The following is a 26,188-nucleotide window of genomic DNA, read 5'->3' as shown; positions in this document are numbered from 1 at the left end:
TTATTGGAAACGGCTCCTTTCAGTGATGCCCCCCTTTAAAAGGTTCTGTAAATGAGATTCTGAACATTAATATAGCAGCAAACAACTATTTACTATATAAAGATATAGTGGATTAATGGCATTCATTTCAATTCATGCCAACTGCACGGATGAATAAATGAATATCCAGCAAACAGGAATTAAACGATTAACAACAACTTAACGTCCTGTCATTCAATGCTTGTTCACTGTCGGATGTTATAAAACAGGAAGCAGAATTCGCTATCTAATAACGCAAATGATGAAACTAATGCGATAACGTATGAGTGGATACACCATAAAAAGCCAGAGTGACCTCGCGTTCAAGACGGCCATTTAAGAGTAATTTAACACCCTCTGAAAATGTTTTTGCTGACCTCCAGTGGTTTAACTTCTCACCTTGCAGCAGTGATGTGTAAGGAACAATAATGTAAAAGACAACTATGAATGAGAAAAAGGCATCACTCAACATTAAACTAAAAGCTGGTAAAAGTTATAGAGTTGAGGGGCATTTCTCAGTGGGTTTGACACTACATATGGACCGTTTTGACTTTACAAAGATTTGACTCAATGTTAACCACAAAAACGTCACTGATGCAGGTTCAAGTGTGAGCTTTGATCAAACTACTGCAACAACTGAGCTTGACAGTTAATTCCTGACCTTGGAAACAGCAGTTGACAAACCAATCTTAACTTAAGGTCCACTTACTCTGTTGCTCTGGAGCTTTGGACCATATCACATGGTCTTCATCTGCAGATTGAGTTTGCTCAGTTGTCATGGAACTGTAGATGCTTAAACTTTCCATCATTGTGGGCACCTCTAGGAAAGTTTGAACATCTACAGTTCCATGGCAACTGAGCACTCCAGTGCTACAATCCGGTGATGAGGACAGTGTGATACAATTGCAAGCTCAGAACAAATAAGTGGACCTTGAGTAGAGATTGTTTTGTCAACTCCTTAAATAAAAACTTTGATTTTACAGCAACTAGCAAACCAACCAACTACAGCAAAGACAAACCCAAGTCACCTCAAATATATATATATATAAATTTCTAAAAAAGAGCAGCAAAATACTAACCAGACTTCAAGAAAATAAAGCAACAAGAAATCAAACACCCTATGTTTTCTTCCTCTTCTGTGCCACCGAGACGCCCACCAGAGCCGCATTACCCCGACTCACAGCTTTGATCAAAGCAGCACACAGCAGTGAGCACATCTGCAAAGAAATGATTCATCCCTCACAATGTACTCCCCACCCTGCTGACCGCTTAGGATGACATAAATTTAGAATCTACACATGTAGCAATCCCTGCAGATCCAGACTCGTATTGTACAACGTGATATCTGAAAAGGGAGAATGAGAGGTGTCTGAATGTTTAGTATTCTGTGATCTGCATGCAAATGTTGCAATACCTACATATGATGCACAAACATTCATCAGGCTGAGTAGATGAAAACCAGATTGTGAACTAACAACAGAGCAATATCCCCTGCATGAACAGTGAACGCTAGACCTCATTTGCCTCTGCAGCTGGAAAATAAATCTCTAAAAGGTCTATTTTTTTGTTTTGCTTTTTGAAAGTAAGTCTGTCTCCACCATTATCACCCTGGAAACCAGCTTTGAAATGCCATCCACAACCAAAAGCCTATGATCTGCTTCAACAACAAAAACAACTAACTTCAACCTGAATTATCACACACTAAGCATGACCAGTTAATGGCATTCAAACACACACACGCTGCAGGTCCTGTATTGTACACTGCTTTACATTACAGTCACAAAAGCTCCAACAGTTGAATCTTGCATGAATCCTGTATCTGTAATAAAAGGCTCTGCATGGATAATATCCAATCAATGCATGTATGTTAAACATGTTTTGAGTGCGTGTATATGAATGTGAGTGAATGTGTGTGTTTGTGTAAAAAAAGACTTCGGCAACTTAAATGTTTGGTCTGGGAGCCTCGAGGCTGTGTAATGTAGAGTCAACCTATTAATCATGAAACAGATTAATCATGAACATCTTCTAGTGCAGCACTAAGCAGAGCACTAAGTAGTCATACATCACAATAAGACGGTGTAGTCCCTCGTTCGTCCAGGAGTGTTCTATCGTAGAAAAGGTTCCAGTTGTAGTCATCTCGGCTCCCATCCGGAAGTCATTCTCCCAATTGTCCCATTTTCTCACAATTGAGAATGACTTCCGGATGGGAGCCGAAACGTCTTGATTCTGAAAACAGTGTCCAGATGACTACGACTGAAACCTTTTCTACGACACACATCACAATGTGAGTTAGTTAGCAAGTAGCTTGCTCGTTAGCAAACATTGTGTAAATAAGCGACTTCCAACTTTCTCTGAGAATTTACATGACTTTGTGCCAAGCAGCCGTTCGTTTGTTTGTGTCCGAATTCTCAAAGGCAAAGAACACACAAAATAGGGATACTAGAATCTCTTTTTGTATCACCACAGCATGCTATTTGGTATTTTCACAGATCTAAAGAAAAACAAAATTTTCTGACAAATTTGTTGATGTTATTAGCCAAATGTCATATACATAAATGCAAATTTCTGGTAACCAACCTTTATTTTCTGTTTTCTTAAAGGAATTTGAACTTCATGTTAAAACTATTGAATCCTCTGTTAACAAAAACGTGTTTGTAATAATAATAATAATTTCTTTCCTTAATTTGTTTAAATCACCCCTGGTTGTTTATTTTTTTTTGTCTATATTGCTTTTTAAATAATATGTACCTTTATTTATTTTTATATATATATATATATATATATATTTGTCTTTTTCAATTGTTTTTGTATTCCTCAATACAACTTATTCATTGAAATTATGAAATAAAGTTGTTTTTAAAAAGAAGGAAAAAAGTTTTCAAATCCTGGTGCACTACTGCATCACTTTTTTGTCAACTCAGCTTCTAGGGGAAATATGTCCTCATTTGCATTAAGTTTTTTTTTTTAAACTTTTGACTGCTCCCTTTGTTCGTGTCACTGGTTCTGTATCGCCTGCTGTCCCACAAGGCTTTGAGAGGCGATTTACTCACGTTCCATAGAAAAGAATAGGATTGAACTACATTTCAAGTCACACTGCATTCAGTGGGTCATGCACTGTTGTTGTCGCAATGATTCTGCATTCCAGCAATTAACTTGGTGAGTACAATGTTGTCATTATTACCAACAGAAACTGAAAAAAAATACAACTAAAAATAAGAAAAGCCTCAAAAATATGACATGATAAGTTGAAATAAACTTAAATTATCCTTAAGGTCAGTTCTTGAGGTTAAGGAATGCATTATGTCCTCACAAGTATAGTATGTATATGTATGTATAGAAACAAAAAATGGCTACCTAGCACATTTTCTCCAACACACACACACAACATAACGGCACTTCACACTGACAATCGGCCACCCACACAGTGGCAGAATTAGCTCCACTCAGGTCTGTTTCCCACCACGACACCGCCGGCCAAACACACACAATGCGTTTCGCCATGTGATAAATATTGGAACGTGACTAACGACTGTAATTACTCCAATATCGTCTTCCACTGGTGCACGGCCTCTCCTCCTTCAAATGTTTCTATATATAAATGCTGTAGGCAAAATGTTAGCTGTTTGTAAATGTTGAACACAAGCTGAGAAAGGATGGATTGTCCAGAGTCTTCTCCCCTTCCACTGATGGTTTGGAAAAAGCCTATTACAAGTCATTTTTAACAAAGAACCAGCTGAGACTAATGGAAAACTGAATTGTAGTGTATTGTTTCTTACTTTAAAGCACAATCTATGAACAAATGTAAACAAAAGATCAAAAAATGTAAACCACAAGACTGAAACCTGCTTTCACTTCTAAAATGGGTAATAGAAGACGTATTACTCAGTTTAGCAGGACAAGAAAGACAACTTAACACAAGAAAACATAATTTTGATCTTTAATGTTTTCTGATGTTGTTAAAGTTTATTTACATCAATTTTGTTTTTGTTTTTCTTTATTTTCATTTTGTTAAGCTGAGAAACAAAATTTTTTATTTTTCATGTAGAAGTTAAACCCTTTAATAATGTATATGAAAATGTCTGGTATTTAAAGCTAAAATGATTGATTATGCCTTTAATTCTCACACAGAGTATTGTAAAACAAAGGAGACAGCAATGTCTAAAAAAATGTCAAGTTACCGTTACAAATCAGTAATAAAACGATGTAACAAATCAGGGTTTATGGGCTTTCCACTTTCGGGTTACATTTTCAGGATGTTTTAGTCAGTGCTCACTATCTGTGTCTACACATTTACTTGAGCTTGAGGCCATGGCGCTCGCTCGAGGCAATGAACCGAAAGGAATCTCTCCACCTTCGCCTTCAGGCACTTTGAAATTGAAACGGGACAGGTATCATCACCCCAAGGAACAACCTGATCCTTTAATACCCTTCCTGATAACAACTCAGCTTACAAATCAGCACAATCCTGCTGTTAACACCCTGCACTTTATTTACTACGATATATTTGTTTGCATTTGTGTGTGTTTATGTGTGCAGAGGTGACAGACAACAAATCCCACATGAACGTCAAACACAATTTAGATTTCTTTTGATCAATACCAATGAAATGAACATGTGTGTCTTTTTTTTTTTTAATCCAGGATGAATCTTCCACCCAGGTATTCCTGTGGGTGCATATCAAGATGCAGTTCAGTGCATCATCTGCCTGTCAAGTTTAACGGGAGAGCAGGGAGCAGCCATCCTTTCTCTCCACCTCCGCCTCCTTACCCCACCCCTCTCACATACACTGGCTTCCAGCCCAGATCGTACACACTACAGTCTCAGCTTCTCTGCAGCACCGCTACAGCGACAACGGGACGCTATAAGTCAGTTATTTTTGTGTCCATATAACAAAAGAACTCCTTTCATTACCAAATCACACTACTGCAGAAGAAAGCCTACATAATTCATGTTAACTGTACAGGAGTTCACAGCTTACAGGAAATTCGTGAGAAAAGGCTTTCTATTCCACACACACACAAAAAAACCAACCACAAACCAGATGTTTCATATGTGGCTCACAACAACAACACGTGTAGGCTTGAGTAATATTTTTAAATTAAAAACTCACTCATAGCTCTCAGAAAACTACTTTTTCAGTTTTCGGCAGCATCTGAGTTGAGTAAATCGGACAGGGCAGGGAATGAACCCATGAATGCTGCATGAAGTACAGTCACACAATAATGCACTGCTGTGATCTCTGCAGTTGTTGCTGAGATATTCTTCATTATGAGAGTGGCTGCAGTGCTTCATGAGCAACAGAACATCAGACAGCCACAGGAAATGGGCACAATATCTGTTTGAAGCAATAAAATAAAGCAATAAGGTAATTTCACAAGCAAGCGTACACATATGTACTCAGTGAACCCAGAAATGCATTTGTAGACAATCAAAACAGCCCTACAATGAATCCAGTCTTTATGAATCTTATAACTAGAGCTGCAGCGAATAGTCGATTCATCGATCGACAGAAAAACTGACAGAAAACCTGTTTTGATGATCGATTAATCGTTTAAATAATTTTTGTGCAAAAATACTGAACAGTCTCTAGTTCCAGCTTCTCATTTGTGAGGATGTGAGCTGTTGGTCGGACAAAACGAGACTTTTGAAGACTCCACCTTGGGCTTTCGGAAATCGTGATGGGCATTTTTCAACATTTTCTCTTTGACACTTTGTAAGCTAAATGATTAATAAATCAATTGAAAAAAGAATCCGAAGATTAATTGATAATAAAAATAATCGTCAGTTGCAGCTCTACTTATGACAATCACTTTTAGTTGACAGAGTCAGACAGCTGTTGATTCAGCTCTGTAGTAGTTTTTTGATGCTGTCAGTTGTTGTACTTTGAGCCTAACTGATAATGGATTTCTGAGGCCTATACTGATGTCAATATTAGAGAATTTAAAAAATACAATAACAATATATCGGCCAATATTTATTATTAACAAACATTTTTTGTAAGGATCCCTCAAAATTTGGTCATTAAAAACATATCTGCCGATGCATACGCCGATAACGACATGTCTGTAATACGCTAATATTGGCCCAAATATCGGCCAACATATCAGCGCAGACGATTGATTGGTCTAGCTCTAGTTGTAATCGAGTAGAGCTGAAACCATTAATCGAATAACTGATTAGTCGTTCGACAGAAAAGCAAAATGTCAAATATTGTCTGGTCCCAGCTTCTCAAATGTAAGAATTTCCTGCCTTTGCTGGTTTTTGATTATAGTGAATTAAATATCTTTGGGTCTCTGGGATATTGTGATGGGCATCTGTCACAGTTTTCTGACGTTTTACACCAAACAATTGATCATTTAATAAGGAAAATAATCAAGTGATTAATCGCTAATGAAAATAATCGTTAGTTGCAGCCATATACTGGGGTGCATAATACTGAGACGTGTGTCTAATGTTTGTTGCTATAGGGCTGCAACTAACAATTATTTATTTCATTGATCTGTCAATTATTTTCTAGATTTATTGTTAAATCATTTCCCAAAGCCCAAGTTGGACGTCTCCATATTGCTTATTTTGTCCAACAGTTCAAAACCCAACGATATGTTCAGTTTACTATTATAGAGGACAAAGAAAACCAGTGAATATTTACACTTTTTGGCACTTTTGCTTAAGAAATTACTTAAACGATTGACCAGTTCATAAACAGTTGCCATTTCAGCTTTAATTACACCACCGCCACTAAATCTAGCCTCAAAAACTACTGTAGATTTGGGTCAACACATCTCTGACACAATGTCAACCAAAAGTGAACATTATAAAACATAAAAAAGATAAGATTTAAAGCAGGACTGTGATGTTAGTTAAACTGGTATCTCTGTAAATTATATTATCTGATATCGTAGTTCCAAGTATTTGTTTACCTCATAATAGTCAACTAAGTCGTTCATTAGCAGGCCTACAAGCACGAGTGCAGGGTTTGGACTTAAACCCCCTCACCTCCTCACCCCTTCTCCTCCCCCTCACGGTGACGTGGTGGTAAAAGTGCAACGTGGACGGGGCAAATAACAACACGAAGCCATCTGACACCTGAACCGAAAGTGAATCGTGTCTGACGGCCCCTCTCCTCTGTCCATCTAACTCCATCCACGTCCTTACCTGTACTGCCAGCCTTGGATCAGGTTGGTGTATTTGCTCAGCACTCCTTCCAGCTGCCTCTTGCGCTGCTGCAAATTCATGCTGTTCCCCAGCACAGCGCCCCGGCTGCCTCCCGCTCCAGCCGGGCCGCCCAGAGAACCGGAGCCGGGGCTGTGTGACCCGGTCCTCCCGGGCTTCCTCGACGATGAGTTCCCGCGCTCCGACGAGGAAGAGTTGGTTTTGTTGGTCCCGGGATGCGGACTGCAGAGCGTCTTGTCCATCCTGGCGACGGGACGGCGGAGAGCAGGAGGAGGAGGAGGAGGAAGAAGAGAGGGGAGGAGGGGACGGGGATGGACCAGAAGCAGCAGCTGGACCAGAAGCAGCAGCAGGGAAGATTTCACCAGCGCATAAATGGTAAACAGGGCATGTGTGTCTGCTGAACTAAAGCAGAGGCCGTGCATATGCATTGACTGCGCTGCGCCGGTGGTTTAAGCGTCCCTCGGTGCGTGAGAAAGCGGACATATTCCTCGGCGGTGTTCGTGTCCTGCTCGCTCCCTTGCAGTGTGCGGCTGTGTGGCACAGTGGGTCTCCTCCAGCGCTCTTCTGGTAGGAAGGGAGAGCAGCGCGCAGACACGCCCACTCCACTCTGGACCAGCCCCCGGATGTTACAATGCAATCTTATTATACACATCATCGTACCAAAAAAAAGTAACCAAGAAATAAATAAATAAATAAATACTGCGAACGCCAGCAGGAAAAGCCTTAGATGACTCATAAGGCTGATACACATAGAGACTTTCTTTATAATATTTTCAAGGGCGTAGGTTTGGTTTTGCAAGTGGGGGCCATACTATTATTATAAAGGCAATGCAGCCCAACTATAGGGCTGCAACTAACAATAATTTTCACATTTCATTGATCTGTCGATTGTTTGCTCGACTTATTGCTAAATCATTTCCCAAAACCCAAGCGGGGCCGTCACCAGACCCAAAGATATTCCGTTTACTATTACACAAGTTAGAGGTGTGTGTGCGCCCCCCAACAACAACAAAAAGATTATCCTATGGTGCACTATATTTCCAAGATTTACAAATTTACAAGACTAAACAAGTGACAATGTGCATACTGGTTTGGTTTATTGACAACACTCTGCGACACTTGTAGCCACGCTGCTAGAGTGGCTAAAAGTGGCACTCTGTCGGTCAGTCCACCACTTTGGTCCAGACTGAAATCATCTGTTAGATGGATTGCCATGAAATTTGGTTCAGACATTCATAACTTTGGTGATCCCTTAACTTTTCATCTAGCGCCATCATCAGGTCAAAATATTAAATTTTCCATAACTGATGACATTCCCATCAGCCTCAGCTGTACTTTGTTTTAGTGCTAATTAGCAAATGCTAACACGTTAAACTAAGATGGTGAACATGATAAACATTATACCTGCTAAACATGTGAGCATGCTCACTTTAGCATTTAGCTCCACGCACCACTGTAGTACTGTATAGGCTCACAGATCCTTAATCTTGTTTCTTTTTCCAATAATACATTAGTAAAATAAAAGGATATTAGACTGTCAGGGATAGCTTCCTGGACTTATTTCCATCATTGTGTCACAGTCCACCAGCTTATAAAGATAAATAGAATATATTAGAAAATACTGGATTTAAAAACTACAACATCAAACCATTTAACCAAACAATCCACACATTTTTTTCAAGAAGCAAACAAGGAAGAAGGTAACCTAGACACTTAAATAATCACATAACAAAAAACAATGGTCATATACAAGATACAAGAAAATGTAGACAAAATATTTATCTTAATAATATTTATGCAGCCAGTTAAGGAGATAAGGAAGTTAGATCATTGTCGGATATCAAAACTGGATGTAATTTTCATATCTTTTTATTAATTAAATATCATACATTTGGGAGGGCTTCCAGATGGTTATATGTCCTTGAGATTTTTTTTCATCAAAGCATTATATAACCTATTCACACATACACACAACCATGACAACCAGGATGAAAAGGACATGTTAATGAAGACCAGACTGAGGAGCCCTGAAGGCTATTAAGCAGAGGTAAAGCCAAGACTGTGGAGAGCAACTTAAGGCATGCCTCGATGAATCTCCATAGGACACTTAACAGAGCGCAGATAGATTCCTGCTGCTTGTCAGCTGAGGCAGCCACAAAGAAAAGATCAATACGAGAGAGTAAAAAAAAAAAAAAAAAAATCCTAGTGCAACAGACAGTCAATGGTTTGTTAAAAGCTTCTGCTGAGAGTCAGACTCAGGTCAGCTGCATTTCATTATGAGAGGTCATGACAGTTTGACTCTGAGGCCTTTGTTATTAACTTTCCATTTCTAATGTATATAAATTATAGAAAAAGGAATTGATCAAGTACATTTTGCAATATAAAGGAACTGACTGTTTGCTAAACCCCGCCCCTGAACAGCGACTGTCCACACCATAGCAACCGTAACTAGGCACGGCAGGTCTGTCCACATGTTGAAGCGATGTGCATGGGCATGTAGAAAGAGACATACTCTGTATGTAAAGAGTTTGGAGGGTGGTTTCTTTTTTATCACCTTTCCAAAACCATAAACACAAAAGCAAAAGTGTGAGGAATAGATTAAACTGTGTGTTTATCTGCTTTAATGCAAGCTGCAAACATTAGCATGCCCACCTAACTAGCTTACTACCTACAGTAGTAACCTTGCATTATTTCATCCCAAAGGCATGTTATTAGCTAACTTTATTATTTTATTTTGTGGGGTTACAGGTTAGAAAAATACCTGTTCAGGACTGAAACACAGATGCTAGTATATCAGAGTAACATTAGCAGCTCTGTCCTGGCTTTGTTTGGTTTGGGGAAGTTTACACTCCAGCCAAACTTGTGTTAGATCTCATCGATCATTCTCATCCTCAAAAATGTTTCTCTTGTAAAAGTGAACCTTCCTGTTACAAACACTGTGTTACTTGTCCAAATATGTTTCAAATAATTATGTTAGAATAACATTTAAATTACATTATAATGTAATACTGTACTATAATACTAGGGATAACCAGCTCTACCTTGCAATACACAAATTATGCTGCTTCTTTATTTACATGTCTTCTACATGGATCATCAGTGGGTGAGGATGCTAACTTTTTGGTACCTGTTAGCTTCAGCCTCAATCTTTTTTTTCATATTTATATCCATATTTAAAGACCCTTTTACAGGCTTCTCGTTTTAAAATTAATCAGCTAAAAACCATTAAAAAGTCAGCTGAAGACGGAGTTGTCAACCAGCTCAAGAAGTTTAGCCTGGCATTAGCTTCTGCTTTCTAGCTACAGCTGATCAAATCTGTTGGCGACAGTCGTAATTTCAGCCGACAAAATCCACAGTCATTACCTAAAACCTAAAAATTTCCTACTTCTGGAACAGAAGTAAGAAATTTAATTTAAAACCTAATTTAAAAGCCCACTGAAATTTGCAACTATGCTAATAACTAAAAATCCCGTCTTGGAACATAACCTTTCTCATATGGCTCACTTCACATGTTTAAATATGGATGGTAGTTTTTTGAAAAATGATCTAATATTGTTGTTTATTTAATATTTATGGTTTTATTTGGCCTTTATCGAACACAATTTCCCATAAGGCCCAGACCTTCACAGGTTAAATGTCACAGCTTGACAAAAGAGACAAGTCTGTGGGCTGCACTTGTAGTTTTAATCCTTAAACTTCATTAAAATAACAAAGGTTTCAATTTCGAATAGCAAGTGCTGCGGTGGATGCCAACTTGTCTTAGAATATGGAAAGTAAACCTCAGGAACACACTTCATTTTTTCACAAAGGCAGATGAAAGAAATGCTGAATGAGAGATTGCATTGTGCTACAGAAGTTCTCTAAGGCTCTCTATTTTGTTCTGCAAACTGCAGTATCATCACATTTTAAATCATCGTCACCATTTCTTCCACTCTCCCCTCCACGTAATCATCTTCATCACTATGATCCATGTTATAAAAACTTGCATCATCGCTACCTCAGTCACCATCACTCTGCCGAAACAGAACAAGCTGCTGCAAGACCTGAGATAATCTCAGTTCCTATGGTTGCCAGGAACAATTAGACCAGGTGAAATGCTAATCTGATCTAGCTGTTATTTGTAAACGCAGCGTCAGTGGAACATAGAAACAAACCAAGGTCAGTCGTGTCTCTCTGTACGTTATTGTTGTTGTTTTGGTTTGGACTCTCAACCACCATCACAGCAGAGAAGTGAGTGTTTCCTCACCTCAGCACTGTAAAAACACGAAAGAACTCATTCCCCAGAGATGTGATTTGACACGTTTCTTCAACACACTACACACTGACATCGGCACCAATCTCCTCCATTACAGTCCTGCGTCAGCCCAGTCAGATTTATGGCAGCTGTGACTGCCCGAGGCGGGCCCTCAACATCTTCCACTACCAGTCCGCTCTCGGCACCAGAGCCATTACTGCCTAGTAGGAGATACTTTAAAACCTAATAGCTCTAAAATGTCAGCTTTTTAGGAACTAACAGCAGCCTTGTTTGTAGCATGATAGCAACACATTTCTTAGTTTATATAGTGACTTAAAGTTTTATGATAAAAGTGTTCAGTTTAAAAATGTCAGTCTATAGAGGAACTTCTTTGGATTTTTAACCCCATAACATCCCATTTTTTAACCTTTAATAGCTTTAAGGTTGAAAATATCTTTTTCAAACCTGACAATATCACATATGCTATTTATTCTGCATCAGCTTGTTCCAACTTTTCATTGAAGCTATATTATGTTTACACTGAGTGAAGTATTCAAACTATTCAAAAATACTTTGTGTCTGCACCACTTCAAAAGGAAATCTAGGTCTCTTGTGCATTATTTTACACAGATTTCCCCCAAAAATCACCCTGACACATTTGGTATTTTTGGAAACTTTGTAATCGCTACTAGATTTAAAAATTTACTTTTGTGGGTTTGAACAATGTTTGGCTGCACAGCATGACTTTATAATGACTGGTCCACTCGCAGGTTAGTGAGGTTTAAGGAGTTTGACAATGACCATGAACAGCTACCCTGTTATGTAGTGTATCTTTCACAAGGATCAAACCCAAATTTACACCAATGTGGGAACCAGCCTCAAGCCAACATCAATGCCCACGTCGGGGAGTTTAAGTGCATGTTGTGTTTTTACACATGAAGCTGGAAATAAGGTCACTCGTGTCCCACTGACTTACCATGAAACTGTTATTACTGTAGTGCTAAGTTAGCACCCCTTTATCCTTTCCTGCCTGACTGTTTCCTGCCTGACTAATTTTACATATATGAATAAATAAATCTGATCAAATCATTATCCCATTGGCACAAATGTGGTGTGCCCCATCATTCTGAAGCAGCCCAAACAAAGATGCTTGTTATGTGACTGAAAAACTACATGCTGGGCCCGATACAAGTGCAGAGTGTATTTATATTGTTTAGATCAATAAGACAGAGGTGGTATCAATCTTTTCATCAAACTCTCTGCAAGAAAGTGAATAACTATTTCCCAAAATGTTAAACTATTGATTTAATACTACAGCGCACAATGATACTGTGTGATTCCAACTTTTCTGCAACAGTTTGGGGAAGGCCCTTTGCTGTTTCAGCACAACAGTACACCTGTGCACAAAGCCAAGGCCATAAAGAAATGGCTCAACATCAGTGGCCGACCTCACTGAATGTCTTGTGGCTGAATGGGAGGAGATCTCTGCAACCAGGTTATAAAATCTTGTTAAAAGGCCGGTGATCTTGGAATGAGATGTTCAACACACATATATGGGTGTAATGTTCAAGTGTCCACATACTTTTGGCCATAAAATGTACTAAGAGGTGGTTTCATTTAGAATATTTCACCATGTTGCAGCAGCAAACTTTGTGCAAGCAAAACTTCACTTGATCAAAGTGTGCTGCTGCCCAGCACCTTTGGCATTTACATGTCTGCGCACCTTTCAGAAAATAATTGATGACTGATCGCAAGGCTCAACAAAGAAAAAGCCCCGGACTCAGCTTTAAAGATAAAGTAGTGTGAAGAAGTCCTCCATCAGCACACGTTCTCATCTCTTAGTTCTAATGCCTCGATTTCCACAACATAATATTTCATAGCTTTTAATGGATCCTGGCATCTTAAAGGAAACTGTATTGAGTGGCAGGACGGGGAGTTTGGTTTGTTGATACAGTATGTCAATAAACGCTCATTGCTTAGTCTGTGTACAGGTTATTGGAAAAACTACTGGGTTCATTTTAGAGCAGGCTGTCAAAATTTGAATAAGGATGGGTGTATTTTGTCATTGATGTTATCGGTGTTTGGCTGTGAGCTTGTCTGTCCTTGTCCCTTACAGATATCTGCACACTGCTGCACTGCTCATCACTTTGTGTACAAACACACACACAATCCACATATCTCTTCTCCTCTCTCAACAGATTGAGAGTCCAAACCAAAACAACAACAATAACATACAGAGAGACATGACTGACCTTGGTTTGTTTCTATGTTCCACTGACGCTGCGTTTACAAATAACAGCTAGATCAGATTAGCATTTCACCTGGTCTAATTGTTCCTGGCAACCATAGGAACTGAGATTATCTCAAGTCTGTTTGTTTTGGGAACATTTTATCTGCTCGTTGCAAACTCTGCTGGTCGCCAACATGGCGCTATAAAATGTCTCTCTCCCTTTGCTCTCTAGAAATAACCTTATTTGACTTGTGAAATAAGCTAAACTTTCTTTGTCAGCCCTTAACTTTAGTTTTACTGTAATGTAATCTTAAAATTGTAATGTTAGGTCACATGGTAATTGTAATTTCAGTTTATTTCATTTGTGAGGGAGTTCAGTCTGGAAATTATAAATGATGTGGTGATGCTTGACTTTCCAAAAGCTTTTGTATGTTTGCACAATAGCCTGCATTATTCATAATACCAGCAACCTCACCAATAACTACTTAATGGATTGGAAGGGGGCTGTTGACCCTGTACACTGACAAGGTCAACAGACTGTGTGTGTGTTGGTGTGTAGGACTGTAAACTGAGAGCAGGAGGGAGGGATTTTATAGTTCAAGTGTGTGTGTGCCTGTGAGTGAATATTTGACTGTATGTCTCTGCTTGCTGCCTCTTTCCATGCTGGGCTAAAAGATGAAGCATACATATTCATCAAGGCAGCTAAAGAGTAAGGCTCTGTGATGGCTAGAGATGAATATGGAGGCCTGACTATTCTTTTTTTATTTGTATTTTTTTTTTTTTTTTTTTTAAAAAAGGTCAGGAACCTTCAGTCAGCCACTACTCTGAAAGTCAGAACACCTCTAGACAACGGGTAATTAAGACCAGTATATCAGCACAAAAGTACTTAGCATCAGAGCATCCACAAGAACATAAACCTAAGTGCTTACATGACAAGAGTATATATTTATGTCCAAATCTTGTCATAGAAAAGAGTTTGGTTAAAAGAAAGCCAAGGCATTTTCATTTGTATAGCATGGAGGTGGAAATCACAAATCACTTTGCTGATTTGAATTATTTCATTCAGTTCAAAGATTCATAGTCACTGACTATGTAATTTGTTCACTTTTTCCCCCCCTAAGCTAAGTGAACGCATCGGCGTTCAAATGGACTTCAGCACGTACAACATCAGTTTTAATGAGTGGAGCACCACTGCTAAAAGCGAGATTCGTTCAGTGACAATGGAGATTCAGTATAGTCAGTTAAGTTTAAAGATTTGTTGTTAAAGATTCATTCATATATGCACTGAACGCCTCAAGTATAGCACCTTTCAAAGACAGAGGCAATTTAAAGTGCTTTACATGAGGCAAAAAATGCATTAGAACATTTAAAAACGCAGCAGAAATTATGAAATTAAGTGAAATAAGAAAAATATATGGACAAAATAAAATACAAATAGACAAAAAGTACAGTGCAGATATAAGTTCCTCAAAAATCAAATTCAATAAAGGAATAAAAGTGCAGTAAAATCAATCAAAGGCACAAAATAAGTTTTTAATTTACATTTGAAAGTAGATAAATTTGGGGTGCATTTAAGATCATCAGGAAGTTGGTTCCATCTGTGTGGAACATATAAAGTCTTTGGAGGCACTGAATAACAATTAAATGTACAAAAAAAGACCCAAAAAACACTGCTCTTTTTTTTTTCCAATTGTTCTTTTATTTGTCATGTCCTTGTAGAATAAGAACTGAAAGAAAAATAATTGGGAACAAGATAGCAGTGTGCAGGTATTTTTTCTTCTTTTGATCTTTATTATAGTGTTTCCTTTGTGTGGTTGTTGAATGTGTGTGCTAAAAAAAAAAAAAAAAAAAAAAAAAAAAAAAAGGAATCCAAAAGTTTAATTTCACCAATAGCCAGTAACTGCCAACATACTTTCCAGCAAAACCCAGAACTGGTTCATGCCAAGAAAGGTTAAATTAGCTAAATAATAATGTGTTAAAAGAAAAGGTTGTCACTGTGTTTTACTGCATCTCAAGATGAAATGAAGAGGTCTAATATTTAGGGGTGATTACGGAAATACATGCAAAGGCAAAACCAAACAGGGAAATGTGCAACAATATGAGAAAAAGATACATTTTGCAACAGTTTTTATGGTTGAATTTTCCTTTTGATTCGTCAAAATCTACTTTTGTCTGCAAGCAGCTGAGTTAAAGGTCATAGTTCAAGTCGTTAAACTAATGAACCCTACACTTTGAGGATAGTATTCTTCCTTATTAAATCACCTCACAGGACCAAAAAAAGCACAAAAGGTGGACAGAGATACAGGAAGGCAGTGACAGACCTTCAGTTAAGGTAGCACTAAAGGTCTCTGTGGGCTCAATTATCGTTCAATTGAACAGGAGCAGGATCCCTAATTTGCACTCTAACCTGACACCTGTGTTTGTCAGAGGAGCGAGGAGACAGTGGTGGAGGAAGTATTCAGATCCTTTACTTAAGTAAAAGTACTAATATCACACATTACAAGTAAAAGTCCTGCATTGAAAGTGATACTAAGTAAAAGTATGTAAGTATAATCAGGAAAATTGACAAAGTATTAAAAGTAAAAGTATTCAATGCAGAAAAATGGCACCTGTGACTGATATACTATTTATTATAATATTAGATTATTATCACTCATGCATACGTGTAAAAGCTGGATTTTGAATTTGATTTGTAGTTGGATGGGGTGGAAGAAATTTTTAAGTATTTTGCATAGGACTGCAGCTAATGACTATTTTCATTATAGATTCATCTACCTATTATTTTCTTGATTAACTGATTGATTGTTTGGTTTGTAAAAATTCAGAAAATAGTGAGAAATGCTCATCACAATTACCCAGAGCCCAAAGTGACACCTTCACAATGCTTGTTTTGTACAACCAACAGTCCAAACCTTGAAATTATTAAAAATAAATTAAAATAATTAAAAGGAAAAGCAGCAAATCATCACATTTGAGAAGCTGGAACCATGAAATGTTTGGCATTTTTGCATGAAAAATGACTAAGCAATATATAGTTGCAAATTAATTTTCTGTCCATCAACTAATTGTTTCAGCTGTACATGCACATTTTCATGTTTAGAGTGTAAAAATCTTAAATTGTAAAGTAATTAGTAACTAAAGCTGTCAGATAATTGTAGTGAAGTAAAAAGTACAATATTTCCCTCTGAAATGCAGTGGAGTAGAAGTGGCATGAGAAGAAAATACAGTACTTGAGTAAATATACTTCGTTACATTTCACCACTGCGAGGAAATAACAGCTAATAGCTCCACTTGATTTCAGACTTTTCCTGCTAAGCAGACACTCCAGAAAGATATCAGTGTCAAAATGTAACAGACCAAGGACGGTCATTTCCCCGAAGCTTGTTTCAGTGGGATAGGAGCAGAGGACACTGTGACAGAAACTACACCTTATTTATTTTCCTCTGCACTGTCATTGCTCGCCACTTCTGCAGACAACAGGAAAACACACGCATTATGCACGGACGCCACACACAAACACACCCGCATGAGCTCTGGCATTGTTATGTGCTTGTTTTAGTTCCAAGTTTTATTACCTTCCTTGTTTTTGTGCCTCTAATTTCCTTTAAGGACTCTGTGATAACCCCTCTTAGTTAAAATCACTTAACAAATGCAGATGCATTCAAAGCAGCAATAATGCCATAATGGCTTATTTACAGGCTAATTAAGATTTTATTGCTCACAAATGTCAAGATGGAAAGGTAATATGGAGCTGTGATAACATGTCGTCAAAGCATCAACAGGAAAAACAGGTTGTATTTCAAACTAATTGTTGCCTCAACCCACTACATAGCTGCAGAAATAAATGTACACAGGTTGCAAGTCAGTGATTTACATCCATAGCGGGTTGTGGTGGATGTATTTCTCTGAAGCACATTAGAGACATCTACTGGCCACAAAACTAATTTGGGTTTACACTTGAGAAAATGATGAGCTCACCTTCAAGATGTGATGTAATTTACTTTGGAGGATTTGGGAATTCTGCCCTAAAAAAGCCAAACCACAGTATTCATATATTTGGTCAAGACTGAGATAAGACCACAATCTGAGTTTTTTTACATTTGTTATATAAAACGCTTAAGGTAATGTTCAGTATATAATTTCTATGAAAAAGGCATGTAAACAGCAAGTAAAATTTGCAGTAGCTATACAAAATGGAGCCATGGTTTAATTCAACTTAGCTGCTTCAGTGTCCGTGTCCCTGGTGTTGTGCATGCTGGCTTACTGGGACACCTGAATACAACGGAGCCATGGTTAATGTTATTAGTAACACCTGTGCTTTTCCAACCACGAGGAGTCAATATGTCTGCTGTGTTTTCGGCCTCAGCAAAAAACTAAAAACCCACTGTGCACTATCTGCTCAAGCACAAGCGACTAACTTGTGAACAAATGGGAGCATTTAGTAGCTAAAGAGCCAGATATTTACCTTAGAAGTTCGTAAAGACCAGAGCTAAAAGAGAGTGAATATTGGACTTACATTCGCCAGGTGGCCGGAAACACGACTCCCAAACTAATGATAATGTTGCTCCTTGACTGCTGGATGTGTAAATAAGCAACTGTTTGCTAAGAAGTTCGCCATATCAACTTAAAAGGTGATGATATGTCAATGTTATGTTCCCAACTTATTCCTGCTGCCCCTAAATGCTAAAAAAAATCAGTTACTGCAGGTGTTAAGTTAAAGTTAGCTAGCTTAGCTGCCTGGTGAGAAAATTAAGGTGAGTTAGCTCCGGTTAGCCTTAGCTAAAGCTAAACTGTCTTTTTCCCTAGTTGTTTCCTGTAATGTTAGTTATGGGTAAAATATTAATTTTCATCTTGGTAACTTAGTTTGTCATCCCATATAAATGAGACAGTAGCTAAATCGAATTATGACTGAGAGTAATTCAACTTAAGTAAATTAAACTAGCTAAATAGTCCTGTTAAAACTATCCTAACTGGCCTAGCTTCTGCTAGCCTAGCTTAGCAGAGTAGCAGTAACTGCCAAGTTAGATAGATAACGTTAATGGTATTAAATCACATATTTAAATGAATTAATTTGTAGATTAATTATGTCAATTTCAATATAAAAAATTATTACCCAATGGTAGGGAGACAAACAAGCAGATACATAATTTAATCCCAATAACTAGCTATATAAATCAAAATAAAATGTATGTTCTTAAACAATCTTTTTCAAATGGATAAGACATTTTAAAGACCACATTTTTATTTGTAGATACTGCATTTTCACCTCACATTTCCGTAAGGTAGGTGTTAAGTATATGCATTTTTTAGATATTATGTATGGTCTGTCTTTGCAAATTATTGTTTTGAGTAAATAATCAGCCTAAAAAGGAAATATGAAGGCATGAAATACATCTTTAAACCCTTCTTTTCTACTTGTATCTGTCTGGCAGTTTTATTACCTGAAGTTCATTATTGAGCCTAATATAGACTATTTTCTGTGAAACTGTGAGCATATTTTTTTCTACAGAGACCTTACCTCCTGTCTGTAAAATAGGAGCTAATTTTGTTTTCAGATTGTGCAATCAATCAATTTGTAAGAGCAGAAATCACACTTCCAGATTCATGCACTGATTTGGAAGTAAGGTCTTTAAGTCCATTTCAACACTGACACCATTCTTTCTTCATTGTCCCACCGTCTTTGGCCAAATCTTCAGCTGCAGACTCTGATGAAGAGAGACGGACGTCTGTCTCTGATGATCTTTATTACAACGCTCAGATTGATACAGTCCATTACTGGCCCATACATACATGAAGATGACTCCACTTTCTATTCCTAATTAGGAGAATAATTTAGTCCTGTTCTGCTTCCACCTCTCTGACAGGCTCATCTCTCTGTAAAGGGCACAGAGGAGAGGGAATGAGGATCATGTGAGTGTCTCCTCCCATCTATTCCACTTATACACAGTGTGTTTTAATGTAATGAGCCTTTATAATGCAGCTCATCAGTATGCTGAAGGGAACAGAGGTCTGTCCCAAGCAGTCTGGATCAACTGGAAACTCAAGGACATTACATTAGCATTGATTGTCCTCTACTGCACCCAGTAGTAATAGCACAGAAGAATAGAATTCACTGTCTATTAATGATCTGCATAATCTCACTCTCTTTTAATCAAATATCTGATTAAACCACTATAATATCGTTTTATTATGATTCCAGGATGTTTGCACCTTACTTCTGCTTCAAAGTCATCATTCATTCAGTTAAGGCTATGGAATTGCAGAACTACGATTCCCAGAATGCCACAGGGGCCTTTTTAGTCCAACCACAGCGCTGCTCCTGGTTGACCATGTGTTGTGCGACTGCCACCGGACGGCTGTCTGTAGAAAGTGCAGGAAAACGTGCCACACAGTGACACACACACACAACCATGCAGGCAGCTCAACCCGGACCAGCACCACCAGCAGCAGCGGCAGCAGCAGCAGAAATGTAAAGATGGATTAGAAAATGATGTGCCTCATCATCAACATGTTCCCGGGAGTTTTCTATGCACTGCTGGCGGGTTTCCTCGGGGCCGTGGCGTCGTCGTCGGCCAAGCTGTCCCTCGGAGCCGACTATCTGAAGGGAGTCTGTGAAACCGGACTCCGGACGTGGGGAGAGCAGAGGAAATTCAGACAAGCGGACGAAACTACCGCCTGTGACCGGGTGAGGCATCGCCGCAGTTAAAGTTGGCGTTAATTATTAACACAGTGAGGATTTGCTGTGAATAATGCAGCGCCGACGTGCATGCCTGCAAGCGGGGTGATTTCTCACAGAAGTTGGGGGGTTATCCCCGCCCGCCTCTCCTCCCTGACTCCCTCAGCATCAGCAGCATCACACGGGGAGCCCATGCAGCAGCAGCTGCGCTCTCGTGCCATGTCCGCGTGCTTGAATGACATTGCAGCTTCGTACGGGTGTGTGTGTGTGTTGTCGCGTTTTGTTAGCGTGCAACTTGTCTCTCCGTGGTTTTGTTGATGGTTGGGTGTCTAAAAGGGGAGTTAGGTTTCTTGTGTGACCTTCATGCTCTTCTCGCACGTTACGCAGTGATGTCAGAAACATCTGCAGGCAGCTGTCTGTAGCCTTAACCGGTGGTAACGTCAAACAGTGACTTTTAATCTGGGAGCTATTTAAAATAGCACATAAGGTATGCAGGTGGATGCAAAATAAATTAGCTTAATATGCACCACGAGGTTTGAATGCGTCAAAAGACTTCAAACATACAGGGGTTACACAAAATAACAGGGACCCTTCACCATACAGGATAATGCTCTGGTTAAATTATTAACTCTGTGTTAAATGTGATATTTGAGCTTTTGGTGCAGTATATCTACTTTTACTTAGGGAAAGAATCTGAATACTTCCTCCATCACTGTTGAGGCTAAAGCTTTTGGTGATGGAGTTCTGAATTGCTTTATACTGTCCTTTTATTTAGACTAGACTACACACACTGGCTTTTCTGCCTCCTTATTGTTATTTCTATCCTGAAACAAGATGTTTAAAATGTAGAGAATTGTAGGATAAAACAGGAACAACTTTTCAAGCAGACACAAAACAACAATAATCAGTTGGCATTAAAGCTAAGCTAGGCAACGATGGAGAAAGTGACAGCTACATTTTGAAAGCATCTAACCAATAAAATCCCACCCCCTCCCTTCAGGCCTCCCATCAAAGCCACTCCCCCAAAACACATTTTCATGCAGGCAGAGTGCCAGCAGGTAGGCGGGTAGAAATGATGAAACATGAAATGATTTGATGGGGGTTATTACAGGCCTGCGACAGCCACAGATACCTTTTTCTTCTTCTTCTTTCTTTCCCCCCAGAGCATTTGATTTATTGATTGCTGTTGGGACATAAAGAGAATTTCAACAAATATAACAAAAAATGCTTCTGAAATACATTACCTACCCTGGCTTTAACTTATAAGTTTCTGTCTTTAAGCTTCATATCCCTCTGAGGCTGCTGTGTGGCGGGCTGCTTTTCACCTGCAATGCTGTGATGTGGACCTTTCTTGCCAAAGCACTCAGGTATTCCTCCTCCTCCACCCGAACCACTGTGACCACCACCGCCTCCAACTTCATATCTTCCGTAAGTAACAGCCTCTCTTACAGGACCTCCTACACGCCCTTCCTGTCTTGTCTTTGTAGTCTTACTACTTGTCCTCTAATCAAAATACTTCACATCATACTGTAGTGGAGTGTAAGTTAATTTCAGAGTGACCTTAGATCCTTTCTTCCTTATATAAGCTGCTTTATTTTAGAAAATAGGCTGGACTATATTCAGAAATAACTTGTCGCAGTGATTTAAGCTTCTTACAGGAATTTCTTGTCAAAGTTCAGCTCCTTGTTTGACATATCCCATCAAGGCTTACTTATTGGCTGTTATTTAGTAGAACTGATTGACTTATTTACTTTGACTAAGAAGGTCCTGATTGTTTTCCCCCCTGCAGGCTTTCCTGGGCCAGCTGATCTTTGGTGAAGCCCAGATAACGTTGTGGTGGGTTGGGATCTCCCTGACCTTCTCTGGTCTGTTGGTACTGCAGAGGGTTTCACCGCAGGAACAAAACGCAGAGAAGGACGAATAATATGTGGTGTGTTTTGGTCGGCCTCTCCTCTGAATTTAACATCTAGCCAAAGAATAGTGAAATCTTAAAACTACTTTTATTGAATTCTGCATTACGGTGAAAGAACAAGAAAAATCTCAAATGTTGCTGTCAATCCTCCCTCAGTCACTAGTTTTATTAAACAAATTGTTTCCTGATTAACTTAATGCCACTCAAAATGTGTCCTTCCTGATAAACAGGAAATGCTTTATTTGAAATCAGTGACTATTTATCCTTCAGGTTGCAGTTTGTGGCCATTTAGGCTGAGAAACACTGCTGGCTAAAATCAGAGGAGATGGTGGCCTTCAGCCAGACTGGCCATGGCTCAGCTACAGTCTGGCTGGGTGGAGACAAGCTAATGGATACCTGCGGCCAGCTTCCCAGAAGCTCTAAAATAATCTTTGTCCACAGGCTTACAATGAAGCAAAAATGTTACTAGCTTTACTTTACTTTTGGGGAATCTTTCAGGCAACAACAGCCCAACAACTCATGATCTAATAGAACTGATGTGAAGGGACTGAAAAGAATAATTTGATAATTTGGGAAATACACTTATTTGCTTTCCTGCCAAGAGTTAGATGAGAAGATTGATACCACACTTATGTCTGTCCGATTAATATGAAACTGAAGCTAGCAGCCAGTTAGCTCAGCTTAGCATAAAGACTGGAAACATGGGGAAACTGCTAGCCTGACTCTATCTGAAGGTAACAAAATCTGCCTACCAGCACCCCCAAAGCTCACTGATTAACATGTTATATCTTGTTTGTTTAATTCTAACCACCAGTAAAACCACAAATACTGTTTTTTACACTTTGGTTTTTGTACGAATTAAACAAACAAGATTTTGTTACCTTTGGACAGAGCCAGGCTAGCTGTTCCTCTCTGTTTCCAGTCTTTATGCAAAATTAAGCTAACATTCTCTTGGCTGTGGCTTCATATTTAACGGACAGACACGAGAGTGGTATCGATCTTCTCATCTAACTGCAAGAAAGGTAAAAAGTGCATTTTTCAAAACTTTTGAATTATTCCTTTAAAGGAAGAGACAGATAATATAATATATACAGTATATAAAATTTGAGAACCTATGTGCATATTGAAAGACTGATCTGAAGTCAATCTTTTGGGTTTTGTTCATGAGCAACGGACAAATAGCGTCATTGGCTATGCGCATGATGTCACCATTAATCAGCCTGTGCATTATTGCAGCCGTCAGATCACCTAAGCTTTATTAATTCTCACATTTTCTTAAGTTACTACGACACTCACTGTAAACGTCCCACACTGACGTTGCATTTTATGCATGCTCAAGGCGATATTATAAATGAAGCTGTTAGCTAACGAGGTGTGCTGCTTTTTCACAAGTAATAATACTAATGTAGCGCTGAAAGGCTCATCCCTGCTAAGATTTAGCTCTCTGCCTGGGTCTTTCTTTTACTTTTATTTACCTTTTATTGACAGCTTGAACCTTAACCTCAAGATATGAGCATGACATGTTTTCAGAGGCAGCTGGTCTTCCATTTCATGATAGATGTGTGCATGTTCCTACCAAGGCCTAAACTCAAATAGCATCCTGTCCACCATCAGTCCACATCAGAGTGACGTCCCTGTGAGCTGCTTCATTTCATTAAAATCAGAATCTTGTGCTTAAGTGGCCAAACTGTCTCCAGCGTAGGAGACATCACATGGCCTCTTGAGCTTTATGTGCTCTGCATTTGCCATTTCATATTATTCTGTTGCACATCATGAATATCAGTCCATCACCTGTCATCTCTCTGGGTTTCATAGACACCTGGCTTCATTTAAAGCTTCCCTCTACATCCCCGGAGTTGTCAGTGAGAGTGCAATAACATTATACTTCTTTAAGTCTCAACACTGTGATGTGTGTAACAGTGAGGGAGCTTTGAGCATTAATAAATGGCGATATATGCTACTAGAAGGATGTTTCTGTTAGCATAAATCAGCTAAGTAAGTATACTGTAATATACAGGGATTTGCCTGAACATGACATCAAAGATTGCTTTATCAAACAGTATTTTAAGATCACACTTTGCTGTTGTTTGGATACATATCATAATATAAATGCATAACGGTAGCTATAATACCTGTCTGTAATATCCCACAGCAGCAATGCACAAATATATCAGATGTCCTTCCAACCGCTGCTGTGCAGGTTTTGTATCGTGATTTACATGCATCCCTATTAATGTGACTGCAGTGACAATGTGATTATACAGCTCTCATATTAAAGGCCAGCTGAGTGATGTTTCATTACAGGGCTGTACTCACCACGCAGGATTTTTCAGCAGTGGAGATCACTCACAGCCACGCAGAAGTGAATTCAGTTTGTGACTCCACATTTTGGGATCCTGCGTGTGTTTGCATTATTTAAAAATATTAGTTAAACATTCTGGGAAATTAGGCATAATCGCTTTTTTGCAGAGAGTCATAAAAAATATTGATACCACTCCCACGTTTGTCCGATTAATATGAAACTGAAGCTAGCAACTGGTTAGCTTAGCATTGCATAGAGACTGAAAACAGGGGGCAACAGCTAGCTTGGTTCTGCCCAAAGATAAAAGCCATCTACCACCACCTGCAACGCTCACTAATTAACACCTTATCTCTCAATTGTTTGATCTGTACAAAAACTGGGGAGTTAAAACAACAATTTGTGGTTTTACAGAGGGTTATGTGCTGGAGTATTTCTTGGTCAGGAGCAGTGACTTCCTGGAGTCTTGTCGTCACTGTGAGGTCCAACTGATTAACGAGCATGTGAATTAGTGAGCTTTCTTGATGAGATTTTGTTACCTTCAGACAGAGCCAGGCTAGCTGTTTCCCCCGTTTACAGTCTTTATGCTAAGCTAAGCTAACTGTCTCCTGGCTGTAGCTTTATATTTAACATACAGATGTTAAGAGTGGTATTAATCTTCTCATCTAACTCCCAGCAAGAAAGTGAATAGGTTTTTCCCAAAATGTCGAACTATTCCTTTCTTCTACCTTTAATATCAGTAGATTTTTTTGGTGCCTGGCTTTTCTCCAGTTAACAGCATGATATGAGGGTAAACCATCTACCTGTGAACCCACTCTTACTGTAATATAACTAGTCAGAGCTTTGCAGTAGCCACATTTATAGCTCTGTGACAGCGGCATGGCCCTGAGTGTGATGTATTTATATCCGTGTGCACATAAAATGTAGATGTGGTTGTACAGAGAGATTAGAAAACCACTGAAATACGATCTTGACCTGTCAAGGTGTGTGACAAGTTAATGCTGCACTGCAAGAAAACAACAGTAAATTTATAAGGACTTCTTGTGAATCAGTAAAGTTTTGACCTATTTCTTGGTAGAATAATGGAAAAGAGACTGATTTTGCATTAGTTTGTAGGTACTTTTAAAGTATGTACAGTAGCAGTATATCTGCTCTGATATAAACTGTTCATAATGTGTCTTAAAGATTATGTGAAACAAACATTTGTAAAAGTGTAAATATATTAATAGGAACCACTGAGAGAAGAAACACTGTTGAATTATTAAACATCTCATCCGACAAACAAGATTCTTGTCTCCATTATTCAGATATTGGTGGCTGTGGGAAGATGTTGAGTACATCGAATTCAATTGATCTGGATGTAGAATATAAGCTATCATGAGCTTATATTCTACATCCAGATAAATTGAATTTGATGTTAATTACAATGCACCTGTATTCAACTGGGTTAAGATGTGAAGGAAACTTTGTGCTCATTTAGCTCAGTGTACTCTCTTTGCATTCAAACACTATAATGTCTAATGAAGATCGCGCTCACTGTAGTTAATGGGGCTGGCTGTAATGTTAGCCTTGAGCTAGTCTAAATCTACTTAGGCAGTGAGCTTTATGCTCCATTAGACCAGTTCCCTTCCTTTAAATACCTCTTG

General features: G+C 38.8%; 2 protein-coding genes across 6 annotated transcripts in view; one reads left to right on the top strand and one right to left on the bottom strand.

Moving 5' to 3' along the window:
- The window catches only part of LOC122864802 (oxysterol-binding protein-related protein 10), a 97,672-nt gene extending 79,369 nt beyond the window's left edge, over positions 1–18,303 (bottom strand). Inside the window, exon 1 of one of the 5 annotated variants that reach the window (XM_044172485.1) lies at positions 18,172–18,303. In XM_044172485.1, the coding sequence (XP_044028420.1) occupies positions 18,172–18,173 (2 nt within the window). In that variant the 5' untranslated portion in view covers positions 18,174–18,303. Of the gene's footprint in view, positions 1–727; positions 846–7,173; positions 7,975–18,171 lie in introns of those variants that run through there. The other 4 variants (XM_044172482.1, XM_044172480.1, XM_044172481.1 and 1 more) reach the window with 4 other exon arrangements.
- LOC122864806 (transmembrane protein 42) lies at positions 18,227–25,824 on the top strand. Its single transcript, XM_044172488.1, has 5 exons — positions 18,227–18,286; positions 19,520–19,565; positions 19,855–20,340; positions 21,613–21,759; positions 22,121–25,824. Exons 3-5 carry the CDS (start codon positions 20,143–20,145, stop codon positions 22,253–22,255), a joined length of 480 nt encoding a protein of 159 aa, XP_044028423.1. The 5' UTR covers positions 18,227–18,286; positions 19,520–19,565; positions 19,855–20,142; the 3' UTR covers positions 22,256–25,824.
- Positions 25,825–26,188: the final 364 nt, after the last annotated feature.

The sequence above is a fragment of the Siniperca chuatsi genome, linkage group LG17, assembly GCF_020085105.1.
Source record: "Siniperca chuatsi isolate FFG_IHB_CAS linkage group LG17, ASM2008510v1, whole genome shotgun sequence".
Lineage (NCBI taxonomy): Eukaryota > Metazoa > Chordata > Actinopteri > Centrarchiformes > Sinipercidae > Siniperca > Siniperca chuatsi.
The sequence above is the reverse complement of the archived record's forward strand: the minus strand, read 5'-3'. Positions and strand labels throughout refer to the sequence as shown.

Bases quoted from the DNA above. Each gene is read 5' to 3' on its own strand.
- LOC122864806 (XM_044172488.1), top strand. From the start codon at position 20,143: ATGATGTGCCTCATCATCAACATGTTCCCGGGAGTTTTCTATGCACTG. The intron at 20,341-21,612 runs GTGAGGCATCGC...TCTGTCTTTAAG, and splicing joins AAACTACCGCCTGTGACCGG to CTTCATATCCCTCTGAGGCT. The intron at 21,760-22,120 runs GTAAGTAACAGC...TCCCCCCTGCAG, and splicing joins CCTCCAACTTCATATCTTCC to GCTTTCCTGGGCCAGCTGAT.